At 38.9% G+C, this 15,663-nt stretch overlaps 1 protein-coding gene across 2 annotated transcripts in view; it reads left to right on the top strand.

Annotated features, from left to right (window-relative positions):
* The window catches only part of CNKSR3 (CNKSR family member 3), a 57,907-nt gene extending 42,616 nt beyond the window's left edge, over positions 1–15,291 (top strand). For both annotated transcript variants that reach the window (XM_029962713.1, XM_018078079.1), the window contains exons 5-13: positions 486–527; positions 2,359–2,478; positions 4,191–4,250; positions 6,910–6,978; positions 7,732–7,878; positions 9,547–9,671; positions 12,037–12,245; positions 12,715–12,804; positions 14,304–15,291. In XM_029962713.1, coding sequence (XP_029818573.1) covers positions 486–527; positions 2,359–2,478; positions 4,191–4,250; positions 6,910–6,978; positions 7,732–7,878; positions 9,547–9,671; positions 12,037–12,245; positions 12,715–12,804; positions 14,304–14,602 — 1,161 coding nt within the window. In that variant the 3' untranslated portion in view covers positions 14,603–15,291. The remainder of the gene's footprint in view (positions 1–485; positions 528–2,358; positions 2,479–4,190; positions 4,251–6,909; positions 6,979–7,731; positions 7,879–9,546; positions 9,672–12,036; positions 12,246–12,714; positions 12,805–14,303) is intronic.
* Positions 15,292–15,663: the final 372 nt, after the last annotated feature.

Raw genomic sequence — 15,663 nt, 5'->3', positions numbered from 1 at the left:
TACCTGGGCTGTGTAAACAATGCCTTGTGTGCAGTCCTCTGCTCTTCAGGAATGTAATCAATAGCATATTTAAAAAAAAATCACTTTCCATTCTGTTTTCAACAATATGTTTTATATACATTTTGATGCCTGGGACAGAGGAGTGCCTTTACCAGTGTAAGGCAAACTCATATGCCTGGCCTTGTGAGAATACTTTATTTTGCATGGTTCTGCAGGGTTCTACTTCTCTGGAAAAGTCAGCTGCTGTAATTGAATCCCACATTCTCTTAGTTTTCAAGGTTTATTATTGCTTTCTACCGGGGCCAGAAAATAGTTGCTTAATAACTATTTGAGCCCTACTGGGTGAAACTAATCTGATTAATCCCTGCAGCATGAATAACTATTTCTATTCAAGGTAAAAATGGCAGTTTTGCAGCGTTTTCAGAGATGGTTTGTTTACATGTTTATTGGTTAATGCAGGGCTTTTGTTCTTGTTTTGTTTTTAGGATTGCACTGTGGCTGACATGGAAGATAAAGTCCAGACTGTGGTAAGTTTATGTTTCTGTTGAAACTCAGCTGTTTGCATTCACATTTATTTCAGTTGCTCCTATTCTGACTGTACTGACAACAGCTTTTCAGTCCCAAATGTACAAGCATATCATGCAAGTAAACATTACTGTGGGTTGTTTTGTGAATATTCTTCACTGTAAAGGAAATCAATGAAATTGGAACAGATGGGTGGTGTGTGTAATAGCATGGAGTCAAGTATTCCTTCAAATTTCATTCCACAGCTATTTTTCCAAGAGGATTTAGGCCTCAAATTTTCAAGGGAGGAGTAGTACTGTAGAATGTTCATAGGCTAAATAAATCAATTATGCCTGTGAAGTGCAGTTAGTACCTTAATAAGCAGACACTATGCCTTATTACACTTCTTCGTGTTGAAGAACTGCCCTGCCACAGAGCTGAAGTTCTGTTTCTGTTTGTACTTGAGCTTGAGTTTTCAGGGTTGTTCGAAGCAGCCTTGTGACCAAACGCGGAGTGTAATGGAATGCTTTTTATATTTTGTAACAGTTAATCATCGCTTCCTGCTTTTGACATGAACCAGGCTGTGCTCTTTGATAAGGCCTTCCGGTAGCTCATAGATGCTTAGGAATTTAGCAGCAAAATAACTAAAAATAATTTTGTCCATAAATACTGAGACCACGTAAAAGGGAGTTTTCTGCATCTTTCTTTTTCCATTTGTGCACACCCACTCTGGAAGTAGGTATTGTTGTTTGGAATCTCCTTGTTTGAGCAGTTCCTCGCATTCACACTTAAACATTGTTTTGATTTATTTTATTGCTGCTCTATAAATCTGACGTAAAACAAAACAGAAAACATTGGAACTATTGTTTCCAGGGACCATTGTAATCAAAACCACTGTCTTCCTATGACACAACTCCCCTCATCCTGTAATTACATGTGTCTACTTTGACTGGAGGATTCAAACCCCTTGTGAAAGGTGACTTGCTGGTTCCCAAACTGTTTATAACTAACTACTATACTGTACTAATCCTCTCTCCCTTCCTCTTTTAGCTTTTGCAACTGACTTTGAGTTTCAGCATTCCTTCAGTTAATGTCAAGATGGAAAACACACTGTGGGAAGTAGTGAAATTTGTGAGTGTAGAGAGGGCACAGATTTTTTTGACTTTTTTTTCCCCCTCATGTTTAATTAGCCCTTCTAATAGTTAAATGTTCTACAAGGCAAAGCCATTCTGCCTCTAACTATACTGACACACACACACCAAGGTCAGAATTAGCCTTTAGTTATAATGTTGGCTTAGGATCAGTTATGTTTCAGTCAAAAGGAAATGTGAACCTTGCCTGCGTAAGCATTCCAGAAGAGGTCAGTTCAGAGGCACAGTGGAAAGAAGTACTGCTGAAACACTTAAGTTCTAGGTGTCCTACCTTATACTGTAAAGCTTTGTGCAGTTAAGTCAGTGGCCAGCACATCACTTTTTGTAGCACATGGCCAATTTTATTCTCATAGCAGAAATAAAGAACAACATGAAAAACTGTCAGTTGTTCCCACAAAGAATCATCAAAATGTTTCAATATTTTAGTGGGTTGTATTTTGGTTAAAGCAAATAAGCCCCTATGCAATTTTTTGCTATATTTTCAGTGTTTGTTGTTTAGCGATGGGGAGGTGGCACTAATGGAAACAAGTTGTTTTTACTGTGTCACAGTAAGAATATAAACATACTGTAAAATAGATTTGTACAAATGAATCTGCTATTTCAGTGGTTTTAAAACTCATTTCCTTTACATCTTTTGAGAACTGGAAGAGGAAGAAGCCAGGGGAGAATTTTCCTAACTGTTTTTTGTGGGTTCTCATTGTAGGCCAAGACTTTAAATGGCATTTGTGATAAAGCCATTCGATCAACTACAGATCCATTGATGAGCCAGTGTGCCTGTCTGGAGGAGGTTCACTTAACCAACATTAAACCTGGGGAAGGCCTGGTAAGAACTGGAGTCTCCTGATGTCCCTAGTGTTTTATAAAGTAGTCTTGTGAGCCAATGCAAGTGTTTATGTATAGTAAGTTATTTCAAGACCAATAATAACCTATGGAGAAAAGAAAGAGGCATGGGGAGGAACTCTAAAGGTCAGGTGGTGTGCTGGAGTGGCTGCCAGAGACAGGTATGCATGTTAATAGGTTTGATCCCAAATATAATTTTTAATGATAAGTTGTTGAAGATTTTTGTCTTAATGAGGATATTGGAGAATTTACAAATGCTTGTGAAATTAGTAGTTTTATTTTTGCAGGTTACTCTATCTAGTTGTTTTTCTCGTAGGGCTGGGGGAGGGAGAAGGTAATGAGAAATTATGTTTGCGTTTTGAAAGATGTGGTTTTATTTGTTTTTGTAGCAAGACTGAGAAGAAAATGAGAATTTTTGAGGTTTACCTTTAACAGGAATATGAAAACTTTTTAAATGTTCAGTGACTGACTCTTGTTCATTCAGTGGATTCTGCTTAGCTGAGTGCTGGTTATGAGAAACTTAGTTTGAAATCTTAGTGGCTTTTCTGTCTAGCAAACAGATGTGTTAGAATTAGTTGGAGGGAATTTAAATTCTTAAGTGCATTTGTGTTCACCCCCTGGCCCTGAAGGCAGAAGAGATGAACACTTACAGAGAAAGCTGCACAGTCTTACTATGCTATATAGTTTTACCTACACCAATGGATTTGACTGAATTAGTCATGCATTCTTGAAATTATGAGGACCTCTGTTAAAGTGCAAGCTGCAACAAAGCGAAGTCAGTCTAGCTTGGACTAAGTAAGAAATGAAGAGGTAGGTGCACACAATTGGAAACTGACAGGCAAACAGGGAAGGAATTGGCTGGATAGGAAGGATCAAAAAAATCTTCTATTTTTCCTTGTACTTTTAAGCTAAACTACTTTCAGCTCCAGAATAACATCCAATTCTATACTGCTCAGCATGAGTGCTTTTAACAACAGATGTAGATAGGAAAAGTAGGTATGTATTTGTTCATAAATGATGGAACCAATGTACTGGTCACCTCTTGTGGGGAAATCTATGTAATTATTAGTTAATAGCCGGCTTGTGATTTTTAATTTGGTGTTCTTATGGTCAACACCCACTTCATCTGAGTTTGTCCTCGTATTCACACTCAGTGTTAACATACCAAGCCACAGACACTCTGCTGGAGCTTTTATTGCTTATGTCAGCATTGTGGTTACGGGGTAATCTGTGTATTGACTTGCCAAGAGAAGCTGGAAAAGAATATGTCTGCAATATTTGTAGCCCATCTGTGTAAGTGAGGTTTGTATGGGGAGAACTAGTGGCTACCTAGTAAAACCTGTAATTCTCTAGTGCAGACTGGGTAGTAAGGAAATAAAGGTTATTTTGAGGCCAAAGACTGACAAGGCAGCAAAACGAGCAGTGTTTGGTATTACCAACCAAACAGTGTTTCTAAGACACATTCCATATATTTGGTGTTTTAATTTATAATAAATATTATAATTAATTATAGTAAAAGTGATCTGTGAAGAAGTTTAATGTAAAATTAGACCACACACTTTTTTAGGGAAAATATATGAATTGTTAACTGGTTTTAATAATGTTTTGAGTCTATTGCCAGGAGTTGTTTAATCAGATAAGTTATGTGGTTTATGTTGCCTTTAAACTTGTTTTTCATTTTTTCTTTATATTTAGGGAATGTACATAAAATCAACTTATGATGGATTGCATGTGATTACTGGAACTACAGAAAATGTAAGTGAAGTAAATGTAGATTAACTCAGGCAGTAGCTTTGCTGAGTTAGTTTGACTTAGTTTTTGTTGTTTTACATATGACTTGTATGGTATTACTGCTTCTAATACTGTGTGATACTTTGTTTGTTTATCCATAATTTGTAAATATTTTGTGTCTGCATGTTTCAGTGTTAGTCAAATTAAACCAGTTTCTGCAAGTTACATGAGTTAGTTCAAATGCTTGGCATTAAAATAATTACTTTCATAAGATATTGTATCTGCTGTTCCGAGCCCTTATGGTATCTTGCTTAACAGTCTTGGATGTGTTTGCTCTCTGCTGGCAAAGACAATCTTCCCTAATGGGAGCATTTAGATGGTAATGTGCTAAATTCAGTAATAAGTAATGAAATTAATGAGCTGTCCCGGCACAACATTACCTTGCAGAGTAGAAAGACTATGAACAAGTAAGACTTTTAAGAGTGGTCAGCTGGAAGGAAATAGTTGGTAGGGTAGGCAATTAGTTTTTTCTTCTTCTGTTTGTACACTGTGAGTCCTTTGTAGCAGAGACTTCATTGAAGGCTTCTGGGTAACCATGGAAGGAGTGGACCTCTAGCCAGAAGCTGAGGCTGGCAAGTGATGTTGTGGATCACAGCATCAGTCAAATATGCTGCTGTACGGGAGCAGTGACTGAAAGAAAGAAGAGCAGAGAAACTTGGCTTTTGCAGCAATGCTTTTTTTTTGTGAATAGGAAAGAACCAGTGGTTCTAGTTGTTACCCCTGCCAAGTCCAGGGACCAGGAGGAGAGCGTGGAAATCTGTGCTTGCAGTTCAGAGTGCAGAGTGAAAGCTTTTATAGCTTTTATGCTACTGTCATGGCATAACTCTGTATAGAATCTGCCACAAAGACCAGGCCCACTTTGACAGCAATTTCAACATCCGATGAATGTGAAAGAATGTCATGATGACTGCTGACAAGCTGCCTCTGCATGTGGATCTTATTTTGGGGGCTGTATTTCTTCTGTAGCTTTGAGTGTTGACTTAAATGTCTGCTTTTTTTATCAACACTGATTCTTCCTTTGGAGCAACAGAACTTGAAGTGACTGAGATCTGCAAACAACTGATGTCTTTATGGTGGCATGGTATTGTTTAGATGACCCAGGCTGGGTCTTAGTTTAGTTTTCTTCATAGGTTTGGAATGGTATCTTAGTAGCTATTCCCAGAAGCTGGTGTATGGGAATGCAGTGGAATTGCATCCCTAAACTGACAGTACTGAACAGTGGAAGGACTGGGGAGGTCTGTTTGGTACCAGTCACCCAAGATTATTCCTGGTTTGTGCCATCTTACGTGTGACTTCCTGTGTCACATTGACCTAGATCTGAACTTTGTTCTTTCCTCTGTTTTCACATGTGATCCAAGTGTCTGTGCTTTGACCTGCCACTTGTTGTAAGAGTTCTCTGTTCAAGGGTCCCCCACCCTCCCTCAGATGAGCTGTTAGTCACCCAAAGGACAATTTGAAATGAGCTTTATTTTTTCCTAAACTTGATTTTGGCCCATCATTTTTTCATGATCTTGGTTGACTCGTATATATGCAGCTTTCCACAGAGGCATTTCCTTTCAGAGGAAGCAAGAAGACAATTAAGAAATGGGGTTACTCATGATAACTGGAACCTCCCATAAATTCCCACACATTTTCTTCCCTTGTTGCACTGTTTATTCTTAGTTCTTTCTCATAAGAAAGTTATTGGAGCTCTAAAGGTGTGATAAGTCCTTAATCTCAGTGCTTAGTGCTGGAGTCACTAGGAAGAGCTGGACTGCTGACAGGTGGTTAGTCATGGGGTGGGGGGAGTGGGTGGAGGATTTGTCCTGTGACAGGGGTGCAGTACATACCAAGGTTTGTGCTTTGGTACCCTTTGTACTTTGGGTGTTGTCAAGGCTGATCAGAGTTGGTGTGTTATAGCAGTGAGACTGTTTTTAATAACTGCAGCAATAGCTGGTGCATTACACTACCTCTTGATAAATGTAAATATTGACACATTTATCTCTTCCTTGCTGATGGTTCCCCAGAGCTTAGGTTTTGTTCCAGGAAACTTGTATTTTAAGGTGTATTATTATTTGAAAAATACTTGTCTATGCACACTGGATGTGTGCAAACATATATTTTTATCTGTTGACCTTGATGCTGGCAGGCAGTTTGACATTAAAGTTGGAAGCTTTTATTTACATTAGGAAACAGAAAGGAAAAGTGCAATGGATCTGTCTTGTGGATTGGACGGTTTTTGGTCCTTTGTTCTGTACATTCAAAGTCTTAATGTATTTTTTTTTAGATCAGTGTACATTTATTTGAAAGCCGTTTAGGATAGTTGCTGTATTAGGGCAGAAAACCTCTTCAGTCCTCTCTCACTACTGTCTAAAACTAAGGTACAAACTAGAGGCAAAAGGACAGTAGAGACTGTCCCATGACTTAAGTACCATTTGGCCTGTAACAGATGTAGGCTACTATGCCTTCTTTCTCAAATAAATAATTTGATGAATTAATTTGCATTTTTGAAGTCATCAGCAGATGTGAAAATTATCTATACTGAAGAGCATTGCTAATGCAACCTTTGACTTAGCATGGTGGGGGTTGTTATGGGAGGGATGAAAAGCGCTGAAGCACATGACTCTTGTTTTCCTCTTTGTAGTCCCCTGCTGATCGCTCTCAGAAGATTCATGCTGGCGATGAAGTGATCCAAGTTAATCGGCAAACTGTGGTTAGTAACTAACAATGTTACCAACCTTCTCATATCCTTGCTCTGCAAGGCTTGCTCTCCACAGGTGCTGAGGGGATGGGATCAGGAGGCGGTTCTGGTGTTTTCCTTATGAAATATCTGAGGCTTTTTAATGTTTTGTTTTCCAGACAGATTTTATTCTTTGGAATATTTTGATAAAGTAAATATGCAATATTTCATGTTTAAATGCTGTATGCATCATATTAAAATCCTTCATGTTGTATTTAAGACCAGTTTTAAAATCTTCCTTAGAATCCACTGAAATGCAGATAAAACCAGCTAAAAAACCTCCCAGTCATTTGCAAATGATTCTCAAATCATTTGTATTTGGGAACTTGGATATAATGATTACATTTTTGCTTCGCACAGGTAAGCAATGCCTTTCAATGGGAGAAAGAAATATGGCAAAAATAGTTCACTGTGAATCCCTGTGTTAGTCAATTTGAGCATATCCATGCATCCTTCTAGGACCAGAACTGAGGTATAAAGAGCATTGCTTGATACCTCAGTTTAGTTTACAGCTTAAGTAGAGAACTTTCTTGGAAACAAAAATGAAGAACCGTGCAAAAAGGAAGCTTTCCTTTTTTTTTTTCTCTTAATTTTGACTCTTTTTGATGCCTTGTATATCTTCCAGGTTCATATTAAAACAGTTTGACTTGGGGAATTTGGGTTTTTCTTGTTTGTTTACTTTCAGAGAAGAAATGCCAAATAAAATATGTCTTTATTCTCTTCCAGGTTGGATGGCAGCTAAAAAATCTGGTGGCAAAGTTGAGAGAGAATCCTGCTGGAGTTAGACTGCTGCTTAAAAAACGTCCTACTGGCTCTTTCCATTTTACTCCTGCTCCATTAAAGAACCTGCGCTGGAAACCACCCTTGGTGCAGGTGAGAGGCTGCCAGCTCCACTCTGATCTCAGGATGGGAATGCCTTGGTTGCAGCTCAAAAAAGAGAAATCCCAGAAATGCTCCCAGGTACTCAAGTTTAACTACAGATCAAGGAAGGTTAGGTGAAATGGCTGTCCTTTTCTGATTCCTAGATAAAAGGAAAATGTTCTTGCCTTTTGCTTTTTTATTTTTTCCTCTCTTTTCCTTAAAAACAGATAATGCCCTCTTGGTACACAAACGGACTAGGTGTGCTGAACATTTTAATCAGTCTACGTGTCACTGGGAGAACTTATCTGAGGAGAAACTGCTGAAACTGCTGATATGTATGGAATTCATCAGCATGGAGCAATAAAGGCTTTCTCTATTTAGCACAGTAATAAGTTTTTGCCGAAATAACTTAGATTATTCCATATATTTGCCCTCTTTTTAGATGGGAGTGTTTGTCAAGAAGTCATTTAAACTACGTGTTTAAATAAGATTAGGTCGTTGGGAGATTCCCAGATTGGCTACTGAGCAGACAAAGAAAGTGTGTTAATAATTATTAAATAACCATGTTGAGGAATGGCTTGTTGCATTAGGAAACTTAAGGTTTAATGCTTATAGAAGGAAACAACTGAACTGAATTTAAAGTGATTACGTGAAATGAATAAAATCAGGGAGAGTTCCCATTCCTACTCCTGTTGCGATACAGGTCTCCCTACAGCTGTGAGGGTAATTTATCAACCTATGAAATACCGGTGGCTATGACAAGTCTTGATGAAGGCAGATTTCTCTCAAACTGAGTAGAAGATGCGTACTTGACTACTTTTCTCATCCTTCCTTTCACCAATGCCTGTGTCTTGTTTTTGTGGCATCATGCCTGACATTTGCTACCAGTGTGAAGAGCTGAGGTGGGCTGGCTATAGGCTACACCAAGCGGTGTTTCCTTAGGGGAATGAGAGATTGGAGAAGCCTGTTGGGGTTCTGCACACTGACCAGTAAAAGGCGGGTGCTTGTGCAGGGGTGCTGTTAACTAAGTGGACAGAGTGAAAACCTGGACACGTCCTTACAAAAAAGGGAGAGTTCCCTTGCCTGACAAAGGTGAAAGGGTCTTTGAAGCCTTTTCTCTCCTGGAGACAGACAGGAGCCTGGCAAGATACTGAGAATATATAAGTGAGCCACAAAGATGAGCAATGCCAAATCTATTTTTTCTTTGCTTCCCTGACTGTAGTTATATCTGTTGATCCAGTTTATGGTGAACTTTACCATATTCCTGTTTATACCTCAGGCTTTGGACTGTATGGGATAAAGGTAGCGTGGGCTGGCTTTGCAAGGTTTGCCAATCACATATTTTTAAAATAAATTATGTTCTTTTAATGCATTTAAAAATAGAAGAAGGGGTTTTGTCTCAGTTGCTTTTTTTGGAATTTACAGGAAAAATATAACTGGAAACAGCAAAATATTCTTGAGCAGTGGATTACCCAGGATAGGACTTCTGCAGGAGGGACTGCAAAGCTATCCAAAACTGGGGGTGAAGGAAAATGTAACTTCTAGGAGTTTTTAATGTGTTCATACAGCATGGAGATAACAGTTCACTAGGGGATGAAAATGGTACTATTGATTATTAAATTATCTTTTTGCGAATGATAAATAAATGCTCAGATGTCTGATAGCTCTCTAACATTTCAGACCAGTCCTCCACCAACTTCAACTCAGTCACCAGAAAGCACCGTGGATACCTCACTGAAGAAAGAGAAGCCAGCCATTTTGGATCTGTACATACCCCCTCCACCAGCTGTTCCATATTCTCCTCGGTATGCAAATAAACATGCACTACTGAACAAAAAACTCCTTCATTACACTTGTTTCTGAGCTGGCTTGCTATTACAACTCTGTGCAGATTAGCTTGATGAAACTGTAAATCTCAGACTTTCTTCTAGTTGCCTGAATGAATTGTATTGCTTAAACTTATGCTTAAATGCATACACTACCAGGACTGTAATAGGTTTTATTGCTAGAAGATTATTGTGTGCCACATAGATCAGAGTTGTTCCCAAAACACGAACAGATGTCACCTCAGGTTCTGTTTAAATCCACCGCAGCAAGAAGTAAATTTTATCTGTAACTTTTTTCACTGTTGAATATTTTTTCTAGCAGGTTAGGTAACTGTTGTGGGAGTTAGGATAGAAAAGAATGTCACGTTAAGATGCGTATAACATTAAATTGTTAAACTTGCAAGTTGTTTAAAACAGGAATGTTCCCACTGAAGGGAAGGGAGAGTCAATACATCAACTTTTATTTTTTTATGCTGTGGTGTAAGCTATAAAACTGCAGACCTGTGTACCCAGCAGGCGGGGGGTGGTGCGTATGGTAAGGCTAACTGTTGTTTGTTCTCAAGTCCATGTTGACTCATGCCAGAACCCTGCCAGCTGATCTTGGAAGGTGATGGAAAAAAAAGTTTTCAGGCAAGACATGAAAGGCAGGCATGCTTTCTGACCCGTGCCAACACTTTAGGTTGCATGTAGACAGCCCAACACAGGAACTCTGACCTTTTGCTGCAGGACTTGTGGGAGGGCACTTGCCTCCTGTCACATAAGGGCTGTGAGAGAGACAGAGGTTCTATTACTGCAGTCTTTGGGGCAGGACTGGGAGGAGAGTTTCTCCAAGGTAGGGTCTCTACTGAAGTTGGATACACCTTGACATGCTCTCTCCCTGGTTTTATGGTTACGCATGTTCAGTTCTTTTAAAAAAACCCAAAACCTCAAATCTTTTGGCATAATAACAAGCATATAGATTTAGCAGATGAATGTCTTAATCTTTTCGTTAAATTTCAAGCACATTGGTGAGCATGTGTTTATCTTTCCTAAAGAGGCACAAAATTATATTGAGCTTCAGATGCCTTTAGAACTGAATCTCTGTTGACAAGGAAGGAAATAATAGTGTGAGCTGTAAAACTTATCCTGGATGATGCATGGAAAGGGGGCTTAACTTTGACTTTTAAAGAAAGCAAATGTGGGAAGTTGTGGCAGGCAGGAAGAGGAGAAAGGGCAATTCTTTTGCTTTCTGTTTGGCTATTTATTTTGACCTCTGCATGTTTTGATTTTTTTCTTGAAATGGTGGTGCATTTGTGTGGTGGTTGCTTTCCCCCTCTCCTCCCCTCACCATCATCCTGTTCCCTTCCCTTCCTGGTGTGGATCTTCTCTGGTCCATGCTGGGAGGCAGAGAGCAGTGTTTGGTTTCCCTCCCTATGGCACAGTCTCCACATGGTGGTGGTGTAGGAGAGCTCTCCATAGACATACAGTTGTGATGTAACATTTGAGTCCAATTTGCAGTCTCTGAATTTCCATAAATAGCTCCTTCCCATTAGTGGAGGGCTGGAAAAGTGGTATGTGTTGGCTGGGGGCTGCTGTGAATACTGGGGTATATATGTGCTTAGGCAACCAGCTGTGTACTTTGATGCCTGACTGGGCTAATGGTTGCTTCAAGCAATAGGATTGTAGCATGTACAGGGAAAGGAAAAAAAAAAACCCAGGGAAATCTTAAGTTGGAGGGTAGCTTCTCTTGCAAAAGTACTTGTAGGGACATGTTCTAAAAATTGCTGTTCCTGGCCTTGGGAATGAGAGATTGCTCTGGGAAGGGAGTTCCTGCAGAATTTAATCAAAATCATATATGCGTATATATGTATGTATGTGTGTAGGTATATATATATGCACACGTATGTATATATGTGTATATATATATATATACACTATGAATCTATTATTGGAACTCTCAAGGAGGGAGAGAGAAAGTGGTAAATATTCAGTGACAGTTATTGGTCTCCTACAGTGACTGAAAACCATAGTCCCTCAGAGGTGTTGCCATGACACAGAGATGGATAAATTTGTGTAGCACTCCTGATTCACAGCTGCATACTGAGCAGGCAGTGAATAAGGGGCTTTGATGCCCTCAGGTCAGAAAGATCTCATTTATCAAAATCTTTTGCATGAGTGGAACCTCTAAACTTCTCTGTGTGTTAAATTCCTGGCTCGTTAACGGTGAATATGGCATAAGGCAGGTAGCTTTCTCTTCTGACTTGCTTTTTTTCTTTTCCAGCTTGTTTAGAAGTGTGTTTCAAACCTAGTCATGTCTGTAATGTTAAACTCTTAAGTTACTAACTGATGTGACATGTCCTTTCAGAGATGAAAAGGGGAGTTTTGTGTATGGAGGAGGCAACAAACACAGTCAACCATTAGCTGGGTCCAAGGGGGCCGAGTCTCCCAATTCTTTTCTGGATCAGGAGAGTCGAAGACGAAGGTTTACTATTGCTGATTCAGATCAGTTGCCTGGGTATCCTCTGGAAGTAAATATCCTACCAGCCAAGATGAGGGAAAAAACACAGTCCTATGGTGAGTTTATTCCTCTCTCATTATCACTGTTATGATAAGTGCTTTGGTCAGTTTGAAGTGATTTGTGTTAGAAAACTGTTCATTAGACTTGGTGGGTGGGCCTTCTCTACAAATAGTAATTGAAATTACACATCTGAAATAATTTCACTTAAATACCGTTATTTCTGTAATGAGTGTCGTTCAACTGGGCTCTGCTGCTACAGATGGCCATTTCCATGTGTGTTTTGGTTATAACATTATGTCCTCTGCTGTAAATGAGCAAGTGTGTTCAATCAAAGCTGTTCAATCTCAGCACATTGATCTCTTATTATTGATACCACCAGTGGAAGTATCTTCAAATATTTTTTTTCTGCAATTTGAACTCCTTATTGCTATATCTCTCCCTTTGTTTAATTGTGAAAAGTATCAATTTAAAAATTGTTTTCCTTAACCTTTTGTAATTCCTCATAACCTTTTATGTTGCCTCTAGGAAAACCTCGTCCATTGTCAATGCCTGCTGATGGAAGCTGGATAGGAGCTGCAGAACGCTTCTCTAGGCCACGAGGATTAGGGAGAAAAGGCAAGGTTTTAGGTGTCATCCCTCCTCTTCCCTTCCTCTCCAAAATTTCCTTGGGGTGAACTGCATGAAAGTGTTTAAATTAGGAACGGAGGACTATGGTTTGCATATTGCTGAGCTGATCCAAGGTGACAGTTGTTGGTTTTAGCAGGAATGCCAGATAGTAGTTGTGAAATTTGTGAGGCTATTCAGTGCTGGGACTCAAACTTTTTCCTGTCTTGGAATTCTTGTGAGCGTTAAAAGTAAGCTAGAATGACTAGGGCAGATCTGTACTTGTCTCTTTATAGACAAGTATTGTTCTTACGCAAATCTCTTTCCCTTTCTTCTGAATTTAATATTGATTGTAAAACTACTTTTTTAATAAATCTTTCTGATTCTTTAGCTCACTGTGGAGGCTGTTGTACAAGCAGGCTTGTTCTCTAAATGTAAAATGTAGGGCCTTTTAGAAGTTGCTTTTTACTGTGACTCCTGTTAGAAAACAACATATTCTGCAGACATCACTGAATGGGAGAGACAGAAGCTCATAACACTGGGTGTTAGGTTGGGTGGCTTGTTTTACTTGCTACACTGTCCTTCTCTTCCCATCCCCTTTTGCATCTGAAGGGCTATTTGAGTACTATTAGAGTGGGAAATAAAGATGAGTAGTTTCTTCTTGAAATGGGTTATGAAGACTAATGCGTAATTCTGCGTAAAATAGATGCTGAATTCTATTATTGTAATGCAAAAATAGGAGTCCATAAGCAGTATAAACCTGGAGGGATATTAGAAGCAAGCTAAGTAACAAGTCTAACAGAGCAATCACCAGGTGGCAGGGCTGGTTTTTGTATGTATGTTTTTTTGTTTAGTTTTGCTTTTGGTTTTTTGTTGACTTTTTTTAATACTTGAAATGTACCTAAGTGCTGAAGGCTTGTATGTAAGCTGTACTGAATCACATCCAAAGGCCTGTCTAGTCCAGTAGGATGCCTCTAGCAACAACTGCCACGATCAGCTGTCTAAGGAAGAGTAAAAACAGAGAAAGCATCACAAATCACTGGTCAAAACCAATTATCAAAATTAATTTCTTTTGTCCAGAGTAATATTTGTATCTTTTAAGTTACTCATGAGTTACATTGAGAAAAATATGGATTCAACTCTGGTCTCTTCAGCATTTTGAATAACATGTTACAAGACAGTTTGCTAGGTCTCACCCATGATAATGATTTGCATGATGGTAGTCTGAACTAGCATTTTTGGTGTGTGTGAATCTGGAATTTAACAGTCAAATGGTATCTTCTCTGTATATGGATTTATTTTCTTGTTATTTGTGTTACTTAAAAAAAAATATTAAAGAAGCAAACAGCTATAAATCTATTGATAGCTGCTTATGTTGAGGTGAGTTATGAAAAATAACCAAAATCTAGGGAATTTGAAGTGTAACCAGAATATTTTTTATAAAAATAGAAAGTGTTAATAGAGGGGTTTGAAGTCATTAATAATTGTTTTTCCTCCTCCTGTTTGTACAGGTGAAGATGTCCTCTGCAGGTACTTCAGTAATGAAAGGATACCCCCAATCATTGAAGAAAGCCCCTCCACGCAGTACCCCCTCTCCAGGCCAGTGTCCGACAAGCAGTTAGCGAAGGGAACGGATTATATTCGAGGCAGCAGGTGTTTTATGAATACAGACCTCCACAACAGCGCAACGATTCCTTTTCAAGAGGAAGGTGCTAAAAAATCGTCAGTTACATCATCCACAAAACACTCCTCTGCAGAACCCTCGCTGCTGGTCAGTTGGATCACAAGACTGAAATTGTTGACTCACTGACTATTGTCCACAGTACTGTTACCAAGTGCCTTTGCTCATCGATCAGACTTCTCTACTTTTCAGCTTAACTGACGCATAGTGACTAATGCAGTGTTCTTTTCCTGGAGAACCTTACATTTTTGCCTTTTTGTGACTTTTGACAGATCAGAGGGTGTCATAGTGCAAGGAGGGGAAAAAAGATAAAGATCAAGTTCCTCTTCCTGGCCAAAAGCTGAAGGCGTTTATTCCCATGGAAATAAGTAGAATTCAGTGAGACAGAGGCCACACATGACCTGGAATGTGCATAGTGACTCAGAAGAAAGAATTGTGTTACTGTGAAGTCCAGTGGCACTTTAGTTGTCTGAATGCTCAGAGACTGGTGTGACTGGCTGGGTGTCAGAGTATGCAGAGCTCAGCACAAGTTGCGTTGCATTACTCTCCTGACCAGGAAGGATAAGCAGAGAAACAGTGGTTTTGTGCAACTTACTGATGCTGTTGCAAATACTGCGTGAGATCAACCTTGTGAGGAAGCAGTAATAGTGTTGCTGTTCTTTCTCTGATACCAGAAATTCTATGAAGGCTTAGGAAGAGAGTTCTCTCATTCAGAGATTTTAGGAAATTGGACTAATTTAATTATAAATCAATCCAACCTGATATATAAACTATTTTATTGAAATCACAGTAGAAATAAAGTGCACTGAACAACTGCAGTGCTTGTCTGTAAAGGTATATGGATTGCTGCAACATGCCAAGGAAATGCATCTGTAGAGGTGGTAAAAGAATATATATTTTTTTCCTTAATTGTTTAAGAATGATTTGCTGTTAACCAAAGTAACCTTTTAAAGACAGTCCTGTTGGACTTATGAGAACTTTTACAATGGTTCAGTTTTTGAATGATGTGTTGTTTTTATGAAAAATATGTGCTATCATACACTACAATTGTAAGACATCTGCTATTTTCTATATAGCTCAAATCTTTACACCTCCAGAATTTTGAAATAGCATTGGGTATTTTGGGAGGAAAATAAAACTTGTTTAACAAAAGAGGGTGATATTAAAGAGGTATTGTTCAAAACAGAATG

Source organism: Manacus vitellinus, unplaced genomic scaffold (genome assembly GCF_001715985.3).
Source record: "Manacus vitellinus isolate BGI_N305 unplaced genomic scaffold, ASM171598v3 scaffold_4_pilon, whole genome shotgun sequence".
NCBI lineage: Eukaryota > Metazoa > Chordata > Aves > Passeriformes > Pipridae > Manacus > Manacus vitellinus.
This window is presented reverse-complemented; position numbering and strand designations above follow the sequence as displayed.